This window comes from Ranitomeya imitator, chromosome 7 (assembly GCF_032444005.1).
Source record: "Ranitomeya imitator isolate aRanImi1 chromosome 7, aRanImi1.pri, whole genome shotgun sequence".
NCBI classification, from domain to species: Eukaryota; Metazoa; Chordata; class Amphibia; order Anura; family Dendrobatidae; genus Ranitomeya; species Ranitomeya imitator.
The window spans coordinates 142,979,243-143,001,994 of record NC_091288.1 but is presented as its reverse complement, the minus strand read 5'-3'; the positions used below and the strand labels follow the sequence as shown (position 1 = coordinate 143,001,994).

Below are 22,752 nucleotides of genomic sequence, written 5' to 3'. Positions count from 1 at the left end.
CACCTTGACTCGAGTATAAGCCGAGAGGGGCACTTTCAGCCCAAAAATTTGGGCTGAAAATCTCGGCTTATACTCGAGTATATACGGTATTTCTATAAAATAGTTTTTATCGTATAAAAGTGCCAAAACATAAAAAATGATATAAATGATGTAATGCTGTAATCGTTCTGACCCGAAGACTAAAACTGCTTGATCAATTTTACCAAACGTGGAACGGTATAAACGCCACCCCCAAAAGAAATTCATGAATAGCTGGTTTTTGGTCATTCTGCCTCACAAAAATCGGAATAAAAAGCGATCAAAAAATGTCACGTGCCCGAAAATGGTACCAGTAAAAATGTCAACTCGTCCCGCAAAAAAACAAGACCTCACATGACTCTGTGGACCAAAATATGGAAAAATTATAGCTCTCAAAATGTGGAGACGCAAAAACTATTTTTTGCAATAAAATGCGTCTTTTAGAGTGTGACAGCTGCCAATCATAAAAATCCACTAAAAAACCCACTATAAAAGTAAATCAAACCCCCCTTCACCACCCCCTTAGTTAGGGAAAATAATAAAATTAAAAAAATTTATTTATTTCCATTTTCCCGTTAGGGTTGGGGCTAGGGTTAGGGTTGAGGCTAGGGTTAGAGATAGGGTTGGGGCTAGGGTTAGGGTTGGGGCTAGGGTTGGGGTTAGAGCTACGTTTAGGGTTGGGGCTAAAGTTAGGGTTTGGATTACATTTACGGATGGGATTATGGTTAGGGGTGTGTCAGGGTTAGGGGTGTGGTTAGGGTTACGGCTGGGATGAGGGTTAGGGGTGTGTTGGAGTTAGGGGTGTGGTTATGGTTGGGATTAGGGTTAGGGGTGTGTTGTGGTTAGGGGTGTGTTGGGGTTATGGGTGTGATTGGGATTAGGGTTGTGGTTAGGATTAGGGGCATGTTCGGGTTGGGATTAGGGTTAGGGGTGTGTTTGGGTTAGGGTTTCAGTTAGAATTGGGGGTATCCACTGTTTAGGCACATCAAGGGCTCTCCAAACGCGACATGGCGTCCGATCTCAATTCCAGCCAATTCTGCGTTGAAAAAAGTAAAACAGTGCTCCTTCCCTTCCGAGCTCTCCCGTGCGCACAAAAAAGGGTTTACCCCAATATATGGGGTATCAGCATACTCAGGACAAATTGGACAACAACTTTTGGGGTCCAATATCTCTTGTTATCCTTGGCAAAATACAAATTTGGGGGGCTAAAAAAAACATTTTTGTGGGAAAAAATTATTTTTTATTTTCACGGCTCTGCGTTATAAACTGTAGTGAAACACTTAGGGGTTCAAAGTTCTCACCACACATCTAGATAAGTTCCTTGGGGGGGTCTAGTTTCCAATATGGGGTCACTTTTGGGGAGTTTCTACTGTTTAGGTACATTAGGGGCTCTGCAGATGCAATGTGACGCCTGCAGACCATTCCATCTAAGTCTGTATTCCAAATCGCGGTACTTCCCTTCCGAGCTCTGCCATGCTCCCAAACAGTGGTTTACCCCCACATATGTGGTATCAGCGTACTCAGGACAAATTGCACAACTTTTGGGGTCTAATTTCTTCTCTTACCTGTGGTAAAATAAAAAATTTGGGGCGAAAAGATCATTTTTGTGAAAAAATAGGATTTTTTATTTTTACGGCTCTGCATTATAAACTTCTGTGAAGCACTTGGTGGGTCAAAGTGCTCACCACACATCTAGATAAGTTCCTTAGAAAGGTCTACTTTCCAAAATGGTGTCACGTGTGGGGGGTTTCAATGTTTAGCCACATTAGGGGCTCTCCATCGCAACATGGCGTCCCATCTCAATTCCAGTCAATTTTACATTGAAAAGTCAAAAGGCGCTCTTTCCGTTCCGAGCTCTGCCATGCGCCCAAAAAGTGGTTTACCCCCACATATGGGGTATCGGTGTACTCAGGACAAATTGTACAACAATTTTTGGGATCCATTTTCTCCTGTTACCCTTGGTAAAATAAAACAAATTTGAGCTGAAGTAAATTTTTTGTGAAAAAAAGTTAAATGTTAATTTTTTTTTAAACATTCCAAAAATTCCTGTGAAGCACCTGAAGGGTTAATAAACTTCTTGAATGTGGTTTTGAGCACCTTGAGGGGTGCAGTTTTTAGAATGGTGTCACACTTGGTTATTTTCTATCATATAGACCCCTCAAAATGACTTCAAATGTGATGTGGTCCCTAAAAAAAAATGGTGTTGTAAAAATGAGAAATTTCTGGTCAAATTTAACCCTTATAACTCCCTAACCCAAAAATTTTTTGGCTCCAAAATTGTGCTGATGTAAAGTAAACATGTGGGAAATGTTACTTATTAAGTATTTTGTATGACATATCTCTGTGATTTAAGGGCATAAAAATTCAAAGTTGGAAAATTGCAAAATTTTCAACATTTTCGCTAAATTTCCATTTTTTTCATAAGTAAACACAGGTAATATCTAAGAAATTTTACCACTATCATGAAGTACAATATGTCACGAGAAAACAATGTCAGAATCATCAGGATCCGTTGAAGTGTTCCAGAGTTATAACCTCATAAAGGGACAGTGGTCAGAATTGTAAAAATTGGCCCGGTCATTAACATAAAAACCACCCTTGGTGCTTAAAGGGAACCTGTCACCCCGAAAATCGCGGGTGAGGTAAGCCCACCGGCATCAGGGGCTTATCTACAGCATTCTGTAATGCTGTAGATAAGCCCCCGATGTTACCTGAAAGAGGAGAAAAAGACGTTAGATTATACTCACCCAGGAGCGGTCCCTCTGCTGGTCCGGTCGGATGGGCGTCTCTGGTCCACTGCTGCGCCTCCCATCTTCATTCCAAGACGTCCTCTTCTGATCTTCAGCCACGGCTCCGGCTCAGGTGTACTTTGTCTGCCCTGTTGAGGGTAGAACAAAGTACTGCAGTGCGCAGGTGCCGGAAAGGTCAGAAAGGCCCGGCGCCTGCGCACTGCAGTACTTTGCTCTGCCCTCAACAGGGCAGACAAAGTACGCCTGCTCCGGAGCCGTGGCTGAAGATCAGAAGAGGACGTCTTGGAATGAAGATGGGAGGCACCGCAGCGGACCAGAGACACCCATCTGACCGGACCAGCAGCGGGACCGCCCCTGGGTGAGTATAATCTAACGTCTTTTTCTCCTCTTTCAGGTAACATCGGGGGCTTATCTACAGCATTACAGAATGCTGTAGATAAGCCCCTGATGCCGGTGGGCTTACCTCACCCGCGATTTTCGGGGTGACAGGTTCCCTTTAAGGAGTTAAATTAGGTTTTTGTGCTGCATACATTTTTCAAAAAAATGTTGACAATGTTTTTTTTCTTTCCTCCATTCACAATAGATTTTGACACTGAGAACCCTGCACCCACCCTCCCCTTCACAAAGACCTTTGCACAGGTTCATTAGGTACTTAAGTACAAAAAAAAGACGGTTGTGGACTGACCATGGTGGCTATGTACATGTGTTGTTTCCTAACGTTAGAATCTAAAAAAGCCCCAGTGGTCAGTGTGAAAATTGCAACATTTCCCATTTCCAATTTTATTTTTAATACAGATTGTGATATAAAAAAAAATTATATGAAAAATATTTAAAAAACAAAAGCATGAGTTTTATGTTGATAGCTTCCCTTTCTTTAAGTGTCTAAGGCCAGATTTTGAGGTGTCAGGAGTACTTATGATTTATAAATCAGATATTCCAATCCCCTTAACTGTTGTAATTTACTATTGCATTCAGGGAGCCGATCCTAACTGTTCTAATAATGAAGATCGTCCACTACTGACTGTTGCCGTCCTGAATGGACATCATAAAGCTATACCAGTCCTCGTACAGAAAGGATCAGATATAGACCAGCAATCTGGACCGTAAGCACCTAATCCCCTTCTTATACTTTACTTACAATACAGAAAATTTCAAAAACGTATTTCCAGATTTTCTTCTGTTTTGTTGATTATTATTTTACAAGGAACTATTGAAAAGCAGTAGATGCATTATTAATGGGCAAAAAGTGCCCCATATCCTCCACTATGAAGCTGCCTGGCAATGGAAACCAGCTATTTGTTTGCACTTTCCTAGACATAAATACAGTGGTTGATCGGGGGCATCTTTTTATAATATTCCGCTAGTGACCAGCCCATAAGTCTCTCCATTGATTTGTTTTTTTATTATTTCTTGCCCTCCATGTCACAAATTATACCCCATATTCAGTTATCAAATGTGTTATTTTAGTGGCAGAACTACAGTGGTGCTGGAAAGTTTGTGAATCCTTTAGAACTTTCCAGACTTTTGCATAAATTTGACCTAAAATTACAGCAAAGTTTCATACAAGACATAAAGGTAGATAAACAGAAACAAAACAGTCACATGCATCAAAGGTATTCGATGTTGTATTTTGTTTATTGAGGGAAATTATCCAGTATCCCACCTCTGAGTGATAATAGGACATGAACCTTTGTTTTCAGTATCTGACCCCTTATTCAGTAATAACCGCATGTACATTTAAAGTCTTCCTTCAACCTTAAAGGGCCACTGTCGCCCCCTCCAGCCATTATAAACTAAAAGAGCCACCTTGTGCAGCAGTAATGCTGCATTCTAACAAGGTGGCTCTTTTAGTTTTTGGTGCATTTATTCCCAAAATAAAGCATTTTATAACTTCTCCAAAATACCTGTCTTTATCCAGGGAGGCAGGTCCTCACCCCCCTGCTTGAAACGCCACACTGCCGTCACTCAAATCTTCAGGGGCGCCGTGTGCCACCCCCTCCGCGCTGTTTTCGCATGAAATCCGGCGCCTGCGCTGTGTAGTACTGTCTGGTGCAGGCGCAGTGAGCTCTGGCCATCTGACGTCACAGCCAGGCTTGCAGACTGCGCCAGTGCGGCCACCCATCTTGGGAATCCCAGCCCCGCAGTGTGTTATGCATTATGCATAGTACGGGGCAGGGATTCATAGGCAGGGCGGCCGCACAGGCACAGTCTGCAAGCCTGGCTGTGACGTCAGACGGTTTAGTTTGGAAAAATGAAGGCTAAGGAGTGATCTTATGTTAATGTATAAGTATATGAGGGGACAGTACAAAGACCTTTCTGATGATCTTTTTAATCATAGACCTGAGACAGGTACAAGGGGGCATCCTCTACGTCTGGAGGAAAGAAGGTTTAAGCATAATAACAGACGCGGATTCTTTACTGTAAGAGCAGTGAGACTATGGAACTCTCTGCCATATAATGTTGTAATGAGTGATTCATTACTTAAATTTAAGAGGGGACTGGATGCTTTTCTTGAAAAGTATAATGTTACAAGATATATATATATATATATATATATATATATATATATATATATATATATATATATATATATATACACTAGATTGTGGCCTGACTCTAACGCATCGGGTATTCTAGAATATGCATGTCCCCGTAGTATATGGACAATGATGATTCCAGAATTCGCGGCAGACTGTGCCCGTCGCTGATTGGTCAAGGCAACCTTTATGACATCATCGTCGCCATGGCAACCATTATGACATCTACGTCGATACTGTGCCCGTCGCTGGCGGCCTCGACCAATCAGAGACGCGGGATTTCCATTATGACATCATCGTCGCCATGCTGTGCCCGTCGCTGATTGGTCGAGGCCTGGCGGCCTTGACCAATCAGAGACGCGGGATTTCCAGGACAGACAGACAGAAAAACCCTTAGACAATTATATATATATATATATATATATATATATATATATATATATATATATATATATATATATATATATATATATATACTAGATTCCTCGTTAGGGTGTTAATCCAGGAAATTAGTCTGATTGCCGTATGTGGAGTCGAGAAGGAATTTTTTTCCCCAAGGTGGAGCTTACTATTTGCCACACGGGGTTTTTTGCCTTCCTCTGGATCAACATGTTAGGGCATGTTAGGTTAGGCTATGGGTTGAACTAGATGGACTTAGTCTTCCTTCAACCTTAATAACTATGTTACTAAATGTTTCCGTTGTTTATTGGTCCTGCACATCAGCTTGGAGGAATTTTAGCCCATTTCTCGATACAAAACAGCTTCACCTCTGTTATGTTGATGGGCTTTCTCACATGAAATGCTCACTTCAGGTCCTTCCACAATATTTCTATAGGATTACGGTCAGGACTTTTACTTGGCCATTCCAAAATTGTAGCTTTATTCTTCTTTAGCCATTCTTTTGTCTTGTGTTCTTCAGGTCATTGACATGCTGAGTAACCAATGTTCTGTTGAAATTCAGCTTATGGACAGATGTCCAGACAGTTTACTTTACAATTGGCTGGTATAAAATTCAGGATTCATTGTTCCATCAATGAAGAGAAGCTGTCCTAGCCCAGATACAGCAAACAGACCCAAATCATGATACTACCACTACAGTATTTCACAGACGGTAGAAGGGTTTTATGCTGTAATGTATTGTTCCAAATACAACTCTTCTCATTTAAACAAAATAAGCTCTATTTTAGTTCTAATCCATCCACAGAACGCTGTCCCAGTAGTCTTCTGGCTTGTCCAGGTCATCTTACGTAAACTACAAACAGGCGGCAGTGTTCCTTTTGGAGAGCAGCGGCTGTCTACCTCCAATCCTGCCATGCACACCATTGTTTTAAAGTGTGCAAGAAAAGTTGTCTTCAGCGACCACAGGAGATATGATTCTTAAAACGTGACGTTTATTTATCATCATGTTAAAAATCACAGATATGCAGATATGAGCAATCCCAGTGCAAGGAATGAATCCTACATGTTTCAACCTACACGGTCTAAATCATGGATTACATCTTAGAGTGACAGACAGCCACACAATCAAAAGTAAAACTTTTGCCTGGGCAGTAACGCAAAAAAGTTTTTCAATTAAAGGTTTTATCAATTACAATACCCCAGGAGTTATTTACTTAATAGAGTGTTTGGCTTGCAATATTCAATATGTAGGCTGTACCGTAGGTCCACTGAAAAAACGCATAAGGAGACATTTATCTGACACTGTGAACCCAGAGGCATTAAATGTCTCTTCTGTTGCTAAACATTTCATCACTTGTCACAACCGGGATACAAAACATTTCAAATTTTTGGGTATTGAAAGAGTAAAAAAAATCAGCACGGGGTGGTAATTTCCAACGTAAGCTGTTAAATCTTTAAATTGTGCTCAAGGGCCCCATTAGGTCTGTACATCAGGCAAGATCTCATCCTACAATATAACTAATGTTCTCTGAAAAATCTCTTTTTACATAAATCTGTTAATTTATAGTGTTTATACTATGTAACTGGCAATAATTAATGTAACGTTTCTTGCTTAGCCCGATGTATATGTTTTTTTAATGACATATCGTTTTTATGTGTATAATATTTATTTTTACATGTCTAAGGAAGATAGAGTCAGGGCTCTGACTCAGAGGCGTAGCTAGAGCTTTTGCCGCCCGGGGCTGTTCCCGAGTTTGGCACCCCCCCGGCTCAATACACACAAAGGTTACCAAAAATGGTTTTCCTGTTTTGTAGAACTTAAACTGGGCCTAATGGTGTCACCCCCACATGCCACACCTGTGACTTAATACCACCACACCATGACCAGGCCACATAGTGACCGAATAATACTACATACAAGGGACAAATACCACAACACCATTTCCAGACCACATATTACCACCACATAGTGACTGAATACTACAATACTGATCAGTAATAAAAAAAAAACCACAATAATATCACCATAAGTGCCAGTATTCACAGGAGATCTGTACTTAGTATGCAGTGTCTGTGTAGAGGTAATACAGAGATCACTGGTGACATTATACACAGGACCTCTATATAGTATACAGTGTATAGTGTCAGTGTATAGGTAACACTGACTCACCAGTGACATCTCTAGGTGAAGTCCTTCATCTTTCATCCAGCACAGACCGCCATCATTCCTTCCAGCCAGGACTCGTTTCTGCAGGAAATAACACAGTTATCTCGAGCTCCGCTTGCAGAACACATTACTTAATTTTTCACAACTTCTACATTACAACACGAAGAAAAAAAGGTGATATAGTGTCACTCTGCACAGTAACAAGACCGCCCCCCATTTAAAACAGTATACTCAAAAAATAAAATAAATACATCACTGCAGTAATAATATCCCTTAATTATCCCCTATGGTAACACTATTCCCCACCCTGGCCCCGTTTATCTCATTCCTGGCTCCAGCCATATGTTCTTGCATCCTGCCCTCATGAGTATCCATTCTACCCCATATGATCTCCCCATCCTGCCCCACCAGCCTCCATCGTATCCATCCTGCCCCATGATCCAATCCTGCCCCGTGTCTCCAATCATGCCCCGTATCTACATTCTGCCCATGCCTCAAGTCCTGCCCCCAGTGTGTCCAGCATATTACCCCCATGTTGTCCAGAAATCTGCCCCAGTGTGTCCAGCATATTACCCCCATGTTGTCCAGCAATCTGCCCCAGTGTGTCCAGCACTGCCCCCAGTGTGTCCAGCAATCTGCCCCAGTGTCCAGCCTTTCCCCAGTGTGTCCAGCATATTACCCCCAGTGTCCAGCATTGCCCCAGTATGTCCAGCATATTACCCCCAGTGTGTCCAGCAATCTGCCCCAGTGTCCAGCATTGCCCAAGTGTGTCCAGAAGTCTGCCCCAGGGTCTCCAGCATTGCCTCAATGTGTCCAGAAATCTGCCCCAGGGTCTCCAGTATTGCCCCAGTGTGTCCAGCATTCTGCCCCATGGTCTCCTGTATTGCCCCAGTGTCCAGCATTCTGCCCCATGGTCTCCAGTATTGCCCCGGTGTGTCCAGCAATCTGCCCCATGGTCTCCTGTATTGCCCCAGTATGTCCAGAAGTCTGCCCCAGGGTCTCCAGCATTGCCTCAGTGTGTCCTGAAATCTGCCCCATGGTCTCCAGTATTCAGTGTGTCCAGCAATCTGCCCCATAGTCTCCTGTATTGCCCCAGTGTGTCCAGCATTGTGCCCCATGGTCTCCAGTATTGCCCCAGTGTGTCCAGCATTCTGCCCCATGGTCTCCAGTATTGCCCCAGTGTGTCCAGCAATCTGCCCCATGGTCTCCAGTATTGCCCCAGTATGTCCAGAAGTCTGCCCCAGGGTCTCCAGCATTGCCTCAATGTGTCCTGAAATCTGCCCCATGGTCTCCTGTATTGCCCCAGTGTGTCCAGCATTCTGCCCCATGGTCTCCAGTATTGCCCCAGTGTGTCCAGCATTCTGCCCCATGGTCTCCAGTATTGCCCCAGTGTGTCCAGCAATCTGCCCCATAGTCTCCTGTATTGCCCCAGTGTGTCCAGCAATCTGCCCCATAGTCTCCTGTATTGCCCCAGTGTGTCCAGCAATCTGCCCCATGGTCTCCTGTATTGCCCCAGTGTGTCCAGCATTCTGCCCCATGGTCTCCAGTATTGCCCCAGTGTGTCCAGCATTCTGCCCCATGGTCTCCAGTATTGCCCCAGTGTGTCCAGCATTCTGCCCCATGGTCTCCTGTATTGCCCCAGTGTGTCCAGCATTCTGCCCCATGGTCTCCAGTATTGCCCCAGTGTGTCCAGCATTCTGCCCCAGGGTCTCCAGTATTGCCCCAGTGTGTCCAGCATTCTGCCCCATGGTCTCCAGTATTGCCCCAGTGTGTCCAGCAATCTGCCCCATGCTCTCCAGTATTGCCCCAGTGTGTCCAGCATTGCCCCCAGACAGTCAGACATAAAGAAAAAAAAAAAGTAAAATCCTCACCTCTCCCGTTCCTAGCGCAGGTCCGGTGCAGCCAGTCAGTGTCTCTCATCTCTGCGACGCTCAGGACAGAGAGGCTGAGCGGCGCGCACAGTAGTGACGTCATCGCGCCCTCTGCTCTGAGACGTCGCAGAGTCAGAGGACGCTGAAGCTGCAGGAACCAGGAGAGGTGAGTATTAGGCTATGTTCACACATAGCGTCCTGTCCCTGCGGGATCTCCCGCAGCGGATTTGATAAATCTGCAGGGCAAAACAACTGCTGTTATCCCTGCAGATTTATCGCGGTTTGTTCCGCGGTTTCCGCTACGGGTTTCCGCCTATACTATTGATGCTGCATATGCAGCAATATGCAGCATCAATAGTAATGTTAAAAATAACACTCACCCCCCCCCCCCCCCCCGCACCCTGCTTCCTGCGCCACTGCTCTGACTAATTAACCTGAATTAATTACCGTAACTTGTATTACCACTCCCTTTGACCTTCTGGTATAATAAATGTCTGTCTGTCACTCTAAGATGTAATCCATGATTAAGACCGTATAGGTTGAAACATGTAGGATTCATTCCTTGCACTGGGATTGCTCATATCTGCATATCTGTGCTTTTTAACATGATGATAAATAAACGTCAAGCTTTAGGAATCATATCTCCTGTGGTCGCTGGAGACAACTTTTCTTGCACATTGGATTTCTATATCGCCAGGACCAGGGCGGCTCCGTGTGCCAAGGAACCTGGACATAACGGGGTGAGCTGAACTTTTTTCTTTTTATATATTGTTTTTCAGTGTCCTCTTGATGGTAGACTCATAAACTTTAACATTACATAATGTGAGAGGGGCCTTTAGTTGCTTAAAAGTTATCTTGGTTTCCTTTGTTACCTAGCAGATTATTATACATCTTGGTCTTGAAGTGATCTTTGTTGGTCCACCACTCCAGGGAAACGTAATAATGGTCTTGATTATCCTCTATGTGTATAGAGTCTGTTTGACTGTGGTTTGGTGGAGGCTAAACTCTGTAGAGATGGTTTTGTAACTTTTTCCACCGTGAGTATCAACAACTCTGCTTCTGTGATCCTCATAAATATCCTTTCTTTATGCCATGATACACTACTACAAACCTGTATTGTAAAGATCAAATTTTGATAAATTCCTGTTTAAAAAAACAAAAAACAAGTCATGCACTCAGACCTCCACATTTTCTGCTTATCCTAATGGTTAACAAACTTTTGCCATTTACATTCTCGTTATATTGGATCATTTTCCTCATTTAAAAAAGGAAGAGTCTAATAATTTTGACTCATTAGATTTGATTATTTATCTATTTTTAGGACTTTTGTGCAAATATAATGTAGTTTTTGGTCAAATGTATGCTTTAGTGTGGAAAATTCTGAAATAGTTCATAAATGTTTAATCCCCATTGTACAATGCAATCCTATTCATCATTGTCTCTTTAATAAATGCCTCCTCTGAGCCTTTGCTGATAGGTTTGATAGGAAAGAATAGCGCTACATACAGGGCGTTATTTCCATCAAAAAGACTGAACCTGACAGACTCCAGTCTTATGTCATTGAGGTCCATCTCATACTTGTGGTCTCCAGCATCTGATATATTCAGCAAATCATTGTGGTTTCCACTAGCAAAAGAGGCCACAAAATTATTTTATATTCCAATAAAATTTTCTCAATTTTTATCTCATGTATCCCATTTTACTAAGTAAAATTGTATTATATCTTTGTACAACTTATCATTGTACCCAAGTGAAATATCTCATTTCTCCTTGCAGAAACCGTAACACTGCTCTACATGAGGCTGTCCTACTTGGGTTGGAAGGGAAGAAATGCATCAAAGTATTACTGGGGTAAAGATTGTTATTACAGTTCTAAAGAGCAATCTTTAAACGAAGTCTGTAAGTTCAAAATGGCTGTTCAAACCAAGCACAGGTGCTCAGTGCACTCTTGTCATGGCTAAGTAGTTCAGTGCACTTTCTTACCTCTTTATTTTCCCATCTGTCTTCTCTAACTCTTGTCAAGCCAGACCTGTCCATCAAAGAAGAGGTGGGCAAAGATAGATGTGGGTGCACTGAATGGTTGGTCACACAAAGGGTGCACCAAGTATTTCTGCTTGATTTGAGCAGCCACCTTGTTTTAACAGATTCCTTTTACACTAAGACAGAAATCTTCAGGAATAGAATCCACCGTGACGTTCTCATAGGTGTACATGTAGTTTTTGCTGCTGACCTTCCCCAATACAGTTGGTAAACTCTGCAGTATATATACACTGCTCAAAAAAATAAAGGAAACACTTAAACAACAGAATATAACTCCAAGTAAATCAAACTTCTGTGAAATCAAACTGTTCACTTAGGAAGCAACACTGATTGACAATCAATTTCACATGCTGTTGTGCAAATGGAATAGAAAACAGATGGAAATTATTGGCAAATATCAAGACACACTCAATAAAGGAGTGGTTCTGCAGGTGGGGACCACAGACCACATCTCAGTACCAATGCTTTCTGGCTGATGTTTTGGTCACTTTTGAATGTTGGTTGTGCTTTCACACTCGTGGTAGCATGAGACAGACTCACACAAGTGGCTCAGGCTGTGCAGCTCATCCAGGATGGCACATCATTGCAAGCTGTGGCAAGGTTTGCTATGTCTGTCTGCTTAGTGTCCAGAGGCTGGAGGCACTACCAGGAGACAGGCCAGTACACCAGGAGATGTGGAGGGGGCCGTAGGAGGGCAACAACCCAGCAGCAGCACCGCTACCTCAGCCTTTGTGCAAGGAGGAACAGGAGGAGCACTGCCAGTGCCCTGCAAAATGACCTAGAGCAGGCCACAAATGTGCATGTGTCTGCACATACGGTTAGAAACCGACTCCATGAGGATGGTCTGAGTGCCCGAGGTCCACAGATGGGGGTTGTGCTCACAGCCCAACACTGCAGGATGCTTGGCATTTGCCACAGAACACCAGGATTGGCAAATTCGCCAATGCGCCCTGTGCTCTTCACAGATGAAAGCAGGTTCACACTGAGCACATGTGACAAACGTAACAGAGCCTGGAGACGCCGTGGACAGTGATCTGCTGCCTGTTACATCCTTCAGCATGACCAGTTTGGCAGTGGGTCAATAATGGTGTGGGGTGGCACTTCTTTGGAGGGCCGCACAGCCCTCCGTGTGCTCGCCAGAGGTAGCCTGACTGCCATTAGGTACCGAGATGAGATCCTCAGACCCCTTGTGAGACCATATTCTGGTGCAGTTGGCCCTGGGTTCCTCCTAATGCAGGACAATGCCAGGCCTCATGTGGCTGGAGTGTGTCAGCAGTTCCTGCAAGATGAAGGCAATGAAGCTATGGACTGGCCCGCCCGTTCCTCAGACCTGAATCCGATTTGAACACATCAGGGACATCATGTCTTTCACCATCCACCAACGTCACGTTGCACCACAGACTGTCCTGGAGTTGGCAGATGCTTTATTCCAGGTCTGGGAGGAGATCCTTGAGGAGACCATCCACCGCCTCATCAGGAGCATGCCCAGGCATTGTAGGGAGATCATACAGGCATGTGGAGGCCACACACACTACTGAGCACAATTTCCTTGTCTTGAGGCTTTTCCACTGAAGTTGGATCAGCCTGTAATTTGATTTTCCACTTTGAATTTGCGCATCATTCCAACACCTCCGTGGGATATTAGTTGTGATTTAGGTCGATCATTTTTAGGTTTTATTGTTCTCAACACATTCCACTATGTAATGAATAAAGATTTGCAACTGAAATATTTCATTCAGTGATATCTAGGATGTGGGATTTTAGTGTTCCCTTTATTTTTTTCAGCAGTGTATAAATATAAATATATACAGTACAGACCAAAAGTTTGGATACATCTTCTCATTTAAAGATTTTTCTGTATTTTCATGACTATGAAAATTGTACATTCACACTGAAGGCATCAAAACTGTGAATTAACACATGTGGAATTATAATTACCGTATTTTCCGCTTTGAAAGACGCACTTTATTTCCCCCAAATTTGGGGGGGAAATGGGGGTGCGTCTTACAAAGCGGATATACTGCTTACCGTTACAGGCTGGGAAGAGGGGGTGTCCGCTGCTGCCAGCCACCGCTGTCCCGGAAGATCCTGGAAACTCTGATGCTGCGGGGGGCTCTGGCGACATTTTGTGAAAGACCAGAGCCCCCAGGCAGTTCGTCCATGCGTTCCTGTATGACTGACTTCGGGAAAATGGCCGCCGGAATCTCGAGAGATGAGATCTCAGCTCTGAAATCTCATCTCCCGAGATTCCGGCGGCCATTTTCCCGAAGTCAGTCATACTGGAACTAACTCCGGGAAAATGGCCGCCGGAATCTCGAGAGATGAGATCTCAGCGCTGAGATCTCATCTCTCGAGATTCCGGCGGCCATTTTCCCGAAGTCAGTCATACAGGAACGCATGGACGAACTGCCTGGGGGCTCTGGTCTTTCACAAAATGTCGCCAGAGCCCCCCGCAGCATCGGAGTTTCCAGGATCTCCCGGGACAGCAGCGGGCAGCAGCGGACACCCCCTCATCTCAGCCTGTAACGGTAAGCAGTATATCCGCTTTGTAAGATGCAACCCCATTTCCCCCCCAAATTTGGGGGAAATAAAGTGCATCTTACAAAGCGGAAAATATGGTAATTATAATTCCACATGTGTTAATTCACAGTTTTGATACCTTCAGTGTGAATGTACAATTTTCATAGTCATGAAAATACAGAAAAATCTTTAAATGAAAAGGTGTGTCCAAACTTTTGGTCTGTACTATATATATTTATATTTATACACTGCTGAAAAAAATAAAGGGAACACTAAAATCCCACATCCTAGATATCACTGAATGAAATATTTCAGTTGCAAATCTTTATTCATTACATAGTGGAATGTGTTGAGAACAATAAAACCTAAAAATGATCGACCTAAATCACAACTAATATCCCACGGAGGTCTGGTGTTGGAATGATTCGCAAAATCAAAGTGGAAAATCAAATTACAGGCTGATCCAACTTCAGTGGAAAAGCCTCAAGACAAGGAAATTGTGCTCAGTAGTGTGTGTAGCCTCCACATCTATATATATAATTGTCTAAGGGTTTTTCCGTCTGTCTGTCTGTCTGTCTGTCTGTCCTGGAAATCCCGGCTCTCTGATTGGTCGAGGCCGCCAGGCCTCGACCAATCAGAGACCGGCACAGCATCGACGTAGAAATCCCGCGTCTCTGATTGGTCGAGGCCGCCAGGCCTCGACCAATCATCAACGGGCACAGCGACGATGATGTCATAAAGGACGTAGAAATCCCACGTTTCTAATTCAGCGATGGGCACAGTATCGACGTAGATGTCATAATGGTTGCCATGGCGACGATGATGTCATAAAGGTTGCCTCGACCAATCAGCGACGGGCACAGTCTGCCGCGAATTCTGGAATCATCATTGTCCATATACTACGGGGACATGCATATTCTAGAATACGATGATGTCATAAAGTACGTAGACATCCCGCGTCTGATTGGTCGAGGCCGCCAGGCCTCGACCAATCAGCAACGCGCACAGCGACGATGATGTCATAAAGGACGTAGAAATCCCACGTTTCTGATTCAGCGACGGGCACAGTATCGACGTAGATGTCATAATGGTTGCCATGGCGACGATGTCATAAAGGTTGCCTTGACCAATCAGCGACGGGCACAGTCTGCCGCGAATTCTGGAATCATCATTGTCCATATACTACGGGGACATGCATATTCTAGAATACCCGATGCGTTAGAATCGGGCCACAATCTAGTGCCTGTATGATCTCCCTACAATGCCTGGGCATGCTCCTGATGAGGCGGTGGATGGTCTCCTCAGGGATCTCCTCCCAGACCTGGAATAAAGCATCTGCCAACTCCAGGACAGTCTGTGGTGCAACGTGACGTTGGTGGATGGTGAAAGACATGATGTCCCTGATGTGTTCAATCGGATTCAGGTCTGGGGAACGGGCGGGCCAGTCCATAGCTTCATTGCCTTCATCTTGCAGGAACTGCTGACACACTCCAGCCACATGAGGTCTGGCATTGTCCTGCATTAGCAGGTACCCAGGGCCAACCGCACCAGCATATGGTCTCACAAGGGGTCTGAGGATCTCATCTCGGTACCTAATGGCAGTCAGGCTACCTCTGGCGAGCACATGGAGGGCTGTGCGGCCCTCCAAAGAAGTGCCACCCCACACCATTACTGACCCACTGCCAAACTGGTCATGCTGAAGGATGTTGCAGGCAGCAGATCACTGTCCACGGCGTCTCCAGGCTCTGTTACGTTTGTCACATTTGCTCAGTGTGAACCTGCTTTCATCTGTGAAGAGCACAGGGCGCATTGGCGAATTTGCCAATCCTGGTGTTCTGTGGCAAATGCCAAGCATCCTGCAGTGTGGGGCTGTGAGCACAACCCCCATCTGTGGACCTCGGGCACTCAGACCATCCTCATGGAGTCGGTTTCTAACCATATGTGCAGACACATGCACATTTGTGGCCTGCTGGAGGTCATTTTGCAGGGCTCTGGCAGTGCTCCTCCTGTTCCTCCTTGCACAAAGGCTGAGGTGGCGGTCCTGATGCTGGGTTGTTGCCCTCCTATGACCCCCTCCGCGTCTCCTGGTGTACCGGCCTGTCTCCTGGTAGCGCCTCCAGCCTATGCACACTACGCTGACAGACAGCAAACCTTGCCACAGCTCGCATTGATGTGCCATCCTGGATGATCTGCACTACCTGAGCCACTTTTGTGGGTTGTAGAATCAGTCTCATGCTACCACAAGTGTGAAAGCACAACCAACATTCAAAAGTGACCAAAACATCAGTCAGAAAGCAATTGGTACTGAAATGTGGTCTGTGATCCACTCCTTTATTGAGTGTGTCTTGATAATTGCCAATAATTTCCATCTGTTGTCTATTCCATTTGCACAACAGCATGTGAAATTGACTGTCAAACAGTGTTGCTTCCTAAGTGGACAGTTTGATTTCACAGAAGTTTGACTTACTTACAGTTATATTCTGTTGTTTGTGTTCTCTTTATTTTTTTGAGCAGTATATATATATATATATATATATATATATATATATATATATATACTAGATTGTGGCCCGATTCTAACGCATCGGGTATTCTAGAATATGCATGTCCCCGTAGTATATGGACAATGATGATTCCAGAATTCGCGGCACACTGTGCCCGTCGCTGATTGGTCGAGGCAACCTTTATGACATCATCGTCGCCATGGCAACCATTATGACATCTACGTCGATACTGTGCCCGTCGCTGAATCAGAAACGTGAGATGTCTACGTCCTTTATGACATCATCGTCGCTGTGCCCGTTGCTGATTGGTCGAGGCCTGGCGGCCTCGACCAATCAGAGGCGCGGGATTTCTACGTCGATGCTGTGCCGGTCTCTGATTGGTCGAGGCCTGGCGGCCTCGACCAATCAGGGACGCGGGATTTCCTGGACAGACAGACAGACGGAAAAACCCTTAGACAATTATATATATAGATCAGGAGGACTGATCAATATAGAAGTGTCAGGAGGACTGAGCAATACAGAAGTTTCAGGAGGACTGATCAATATAGAGGTATCAGGAGGACTGATCAATATAGAAGTGTCAGGAGGACTGATTAATATAGAAGAGTCAGGAGGACTGATCAATATAGAGGTATCAGGAGGACTGATCAATATAGAGGTATCAGGAGGACTGATCAATATAGAGGTATCAGGAGGACTGATCAATATAGAAGAGTCAGGAGGACTGATCAATATAGAGGTATCAGGAGGACTGATCAATATAGAAGTGTCAGGAGGACTGATCAATATAGAAGTGTCAGGAGGACTGATCAATGCAGAAGTGTCAGGAGGACTGATCAATATAGAAGTGTCAGGAGGACTGATCAATATAGAGGTATCAGGAGGACTGATCAATATAGAAGTGTCAGGAGGACTGATCAATATAGAAGTGTCAGGAGGACTGATCAATGTAGAGGTATCAGGAGGACTGATCAATATAGAGGTATCAGGAGGACTGATCAATATAGAGGTATCAGGAGGACTGATCAATATAGAAGTGTCAGGAGGACTGATCAATATAGAAGTGTCAGGAGGACTGATCAATATAGAAGTGTCAGGAGGACTGATCAATATAGAAGTGTCAGGAGGACTGATCAATGCAGAAGTGTCAGGAGGACTGATCAATATAGAGGTATCAGGAGGACTGATCAATATAGAAGTGTCAGGAGGACTGATCAATATAGAAGTGTCAGGAGGACTGATCAATATAGAGGTATCAGGAGGACTGATCAATATTGAAGTGTCAGGATGACTGATCAATATAGAAGTGTCAGGAGGAATGATCAATATAGAGGTATCAGGAGGACTGATCAATATTGAAGTGTCAGGATGACTGATCAATATAGAAGTGTCAGGAGGATTTATCAATATTGAAGTGTCAGGATGACTGATCAATATTGAAGTGTCAGGATGACTGATCAATATAGAAGTGTCAGGAGGAATGATCAATATAGAAGTGTCAGGAGGATTTATCAATATAGAGGTGTCAAGAGGACTGATCAATATAGAAGTGTCAGGAGGACTGATCAATATAGAGGTATCAGGAGGACTGATCAATACAGAAGTGTCAGGAGGAATGATCAATATAGAAGTGTCAGGAGGACTGATCAATATAGAAGTGTCAGGAGGATTTATCAATATAGAGGTATCAGGAGGACTGATCAATATAGAAGTGTCAGGAGGAATGATCAATACAGAAGTGTCAGGAGGAATGATCAATATAGAAGTGTCAGGAGGATTTATCAATATAGACGTGTCAGGAGGACTGATCAATATAGAGGTATCAGGAGGACTGATCAATATAGAAGTGTCAGGAGGACTGATCAATACAGAAGTGTCAGGAGGATTGATCAACAGAAGTGTCAGGAGGACTGATCAATATGGAAGTGTCAATCAGAGACACTCGACCAGGCCTCGACCAATCAGACGCGGGATTTCTACGTCCTTTATGACATCATCGTCGCTGTGCCCGTTGCTGATTGGTCGAGGCCTGGCGGCCTCGACCAATCAGAGACGCGGGATTTCTACGTCGATGCTGTGCCGGTCTCTGATTGGTCGAGGCCTGGTGGCCTCGACCAATCAGAGAGCCGGGATTTCCAGGACAGACAGACAGACGGAAAAACCCTTAGACAATTATATACAGTGGGGCAAAAAAGTATTTAGTCAGTCAGCAATAGTGCAAGTTCCACCACTTAAAAAGATGAGAGGCGTCTGTAATTTACATCATAGGTAGACCTCAACTATGGGAGACAAACTGAGGGAAAAAAATCCAGAAAATCACATTGCCTGTTTTTTTAACATTTTATTTGCATATTATGGTGGAAAATAAGTATTTGGTCAGAAACAAAATTTCATCTCAATACTTTGTAATATATCCTTTGTTGGCAATGACAGAGGTCAAACGTTTTCTGTAAGTCTTCACAAGGTTGCCACACACTGTTGTTGGTATGTTGGCCCATTCCTCCATGCAGATCTCCTCTAGAGCAGTGATGTTTTTGGCTTTTCGCTTGGCAACACGGACTTTCAACTCCCTCCAAAGGTTTTCTATAGGGTTGAGATCTGGAGACTGGCTAGGGCACTCCAGGACCTTGAAATGCTTCTTACGAAGCCACTCCTTCGTTGCCCTGGCGGTGTGCTTTGGATCATTGTCATGTTGAAAGACCCAGCCACGTTTCATCTTCAATGCCCTTGCTGATGGAAGGAGGTTTGCACTCAAAATCTCACGATACATGGCCCCATTCATTCTTTCATGTACCCGGATCAGTCGTCCTGGCCCCTTTGCAGAGAAACAGCCCCAAAGCATGATGTTTCCACCACCATGCTTTACAGTAGGTATGGTGTTTGATGGATGCAACTCAGTATTCTTTTTCCTCCAAACACGACAAGTTGTGTTTCTACCAAACAGTTCCAGTTTGGTTTCATCAGACCATAGGACATTCTCCCAAAACTCCTCTGGATCATCCAAATGCTCTCTAGCAAACTTCAGACGGGCCCGGACATGTACTGGCTTAAGCAGTGGGACACGTCTGGCACTGCAGGATCTGAGTCCATGGTGGCGTAGTGTGTTACTTATGGTAGGCCTTGTTACATTGGTCCCAGCTCTCTGCAGTTCATTCACTAGGTCCCCCCGCATGGTTATGGGATTTTTGCTCACCGTTCTTGTGATCAGTCTGACCCCACGGGGTGGGATTTTGCGTGGAGCCCCAGATCGAAGGAGATTATCAGTGGTCTTGTATGTCTTCCATTTTCTAATTATTGCTCCCACTGTTGATTTCTTCACTCCAAGCTGGTTGGCTATTGCAGATTCATTCTTCCCAGCCTGGTGCAGGGCTACAATTTTGTTTCTGGTGTCCTTTGACAGCTCTTTGGTCTTCACCATAGTGGAGTTTGGAGTCAGACTGTTTGAGGGTGTGCACAGGTGTCTTTTTATACTGATAACAAGTTTAAACAGGTGCCATTACTACAGGTAATGAGTGGAGGAAAGAGGAGACTCTTAAAGAAGAAGTTACAGGTCTGTGAGAGCCAGAAATCTTGATTGTTTGTTTCTGACCAAATACTTATTTTCCACCATAATATGCAAATAAAATGTTAAAAAAACAGACAATGTGATTTTCTGGATTTTTTTTTCTCAGTTTGTCTCCCATAGTTGAGGTCTACCTATGATGTAAATTACAGACGCCTCTCATCTTTTTAAGTGGTGGAACTTGCACTATTGCTGACTGACTAAATACTTTTTTGCCCCACTGTATATAGATATATATATATGTATATATATATATATGTGTGTGTGTGTATGTATGACACACACAACCACACTTCTTCTTACATGCAGCTTGATTGTAGTCACCATGTATTGATGATATTTATATATGCATGTGTAGTGTAGTATTGCCCTTTATTGAGTTTTCCTAATCCATGTCATAGCCTTTTCAGACTTCCTGGATTTTCAAGGCTAGAAAAATGTATGCCCTTGTGATCTCCAATAATGTTTTCACATATGAAGTCTCCCATGATGAGTTGAGGAATCATTGCTACTGCACTTATTTTTTTCAGGTGCAATGCAAGTATTAAAAAGAAAAATGATAAAGGGATGACAGCCTATGACCTGGCCCTGAAGAGTGGAAATGACCAAATCTCCTCACTTTTTGCCTCCAAGTTGGGGCAAGGCATGTTGGACAAGCTCACCAAGCCAAAAACCATCAGTCTGGATGTGTTCTGATCAGAGATTTCAAATGACAATCCCGTATACTCTTTTTCTAATCATGGTTATTTAATCCAGAAATGATCTGCCTGGATTCCATTTGATATGCATTTGGTGCCTTTCTATTCTGAATAAATCTGTGTAATGTGCTCTTACCTTGCTGCTGTGTGAGCTCCTTACTAATTCTTTGCTGGGAAAAGAGCTTGTGTCTTTAGAAGAACACCCCTCCAGTAAGAGGAGCTGCCAGGCACTGATGTGGAACGGGTCACTTCCTCTTATATCTTGGTCAATACACGCTTCACTGACTATTTGAAACGAACCTTTATATCCTATTACTTTTCTACCCAATTTCCTTACTGGCTGCACTTATTATTTATTGTTATAGCGCCATTTATTCCATGGCGCTTTACATGTAAAGAGGGGTATACAGAATAAAAACAAGTACAATAATCTTAAACAATACAAGTCATAACTGGTACAGGAGGAGAGAGGACCCTGCCCGCGAAGGCTCACAATCTACAAGGGATGGGTGAGAACACGGTAGGCGAGGGTAGAGCTGGTCATGCAGCGGTTTGGTTCTCGTTAATTTAAAGCAAGAAGTCTCTAAACCTAAAGGTCCAAATTCATCAAGAATGGCATTTTACATGCCAGTGAAGAGTGGAGTGGCGTGTGCGCCTACTAATGAATTTGGTGCATCTTTAAACTGCGTGCACCACCATAAGGAACGTATATTTCTGATGTAACTTATGCCACTTTTGTGGCATGAATTATAATGAATTTGTTATCTGCTCCCAATCAGGTTCCCTTCCAGGTAAAGATCTGACCACTTTTGAAAATGTTGCTGAAGCTAGCCAAGATAGGCAGAAAACCACCAAAGTCAGTATTATTTTGTTTAACTACGAGGTTAGGCAATCCCTGCATGTGTTGCGTCTGTTGAACAGCCAAGAAACATGCATCCGAGGTACTCGCACATAGTTTTCAAGCACGCCGAAGTCACTCAGTGACACCTTATCCGAGCACGTTCACTCATCACTAGCTTCTACCTATACACGCATATAGGGAGAGAACTGTTAGTCATTGACAGCAGGTGGAGAGGCTCTCAGGGACACAGCTATCATGGAAATTAGTTGAACTGGTCCATGTCGGCTTCTCCCCACTGATTGGCTCAAGCTTTTAAAGTATGTTTTTCTGTCAAAGGCCACAACATTTCAGAGTTAAACATATATGGCTGAGATTACACAGCCAGTGCCTGATTCATGGGCAGCATGTATCAGCTGTTAGGTTCTCCTTAAAGTGAACCTGTCAACAGGATTTTGCTAAGTAACCTACAGACACTGTCAGGTTGGCAGTGTTAAACTGATTAAAATGATACCTGGAGTGAAGAAATCCATCTTGTGGTTCTTGTGTAATCAGTGTTAGAAGTTTTCAGTTAATGATGTACCTGTGCTTCGGGGCAGGACTGTAGGCAGTCGTATCTTCCTGCTATAAGCCAGAGAAATCAAGAAGAGACCTGCTCACCGGTCGCCCCGAAGCACAAACATATTCCTCATCATAGACAAGACAGGCAAGATAAGACTCTGCCTACAGTCCCGCCATGAATCACAAGACAAATTTCTTCACCCTACCCAACTTGACAGTGTCTGTAGTTTACTGAGCAAAATCTGACCGGATCGTTTTAAATGCAAAACATGAAATTTTTTTATATA

At 43.9% G+C, this 22,752-nt stretch overlaps 1 protein-coding gene across 1 annotated transcript in view; it reads left to right on the top strand.

Annotated features, from left to right (window-relative positions):
* Positions 1-21,201, top strand: part of LOC138644939 (double zinc ribbon and ankyrin repeat-containing protein 1-like) — a 161,141-nt gene extending 139,940 nt beyond the window's left edge. The window contains exons 20-22 of the mRNA XM_069733874.1: positions 3,744-3,871; positions 11,519-11,593; positions 20,899-21,201. Of these exons, the coding sequence (XP_069589975.1) occupies positions 3,744-3,871; positions 11,519-11,593; positions 20,899-21,064 (369 nt within the window). The 3' untranslated portion in view covers positions 21,065-21,201. The remainder of the gene's footprint in view (positions 1-3,743; positions 3,872-11,518; positions 11,594-20,898) is intronic.
* The last annotated feature ends 1,551 nt before the right edge of the window (positions 21,202-22,752 follow it).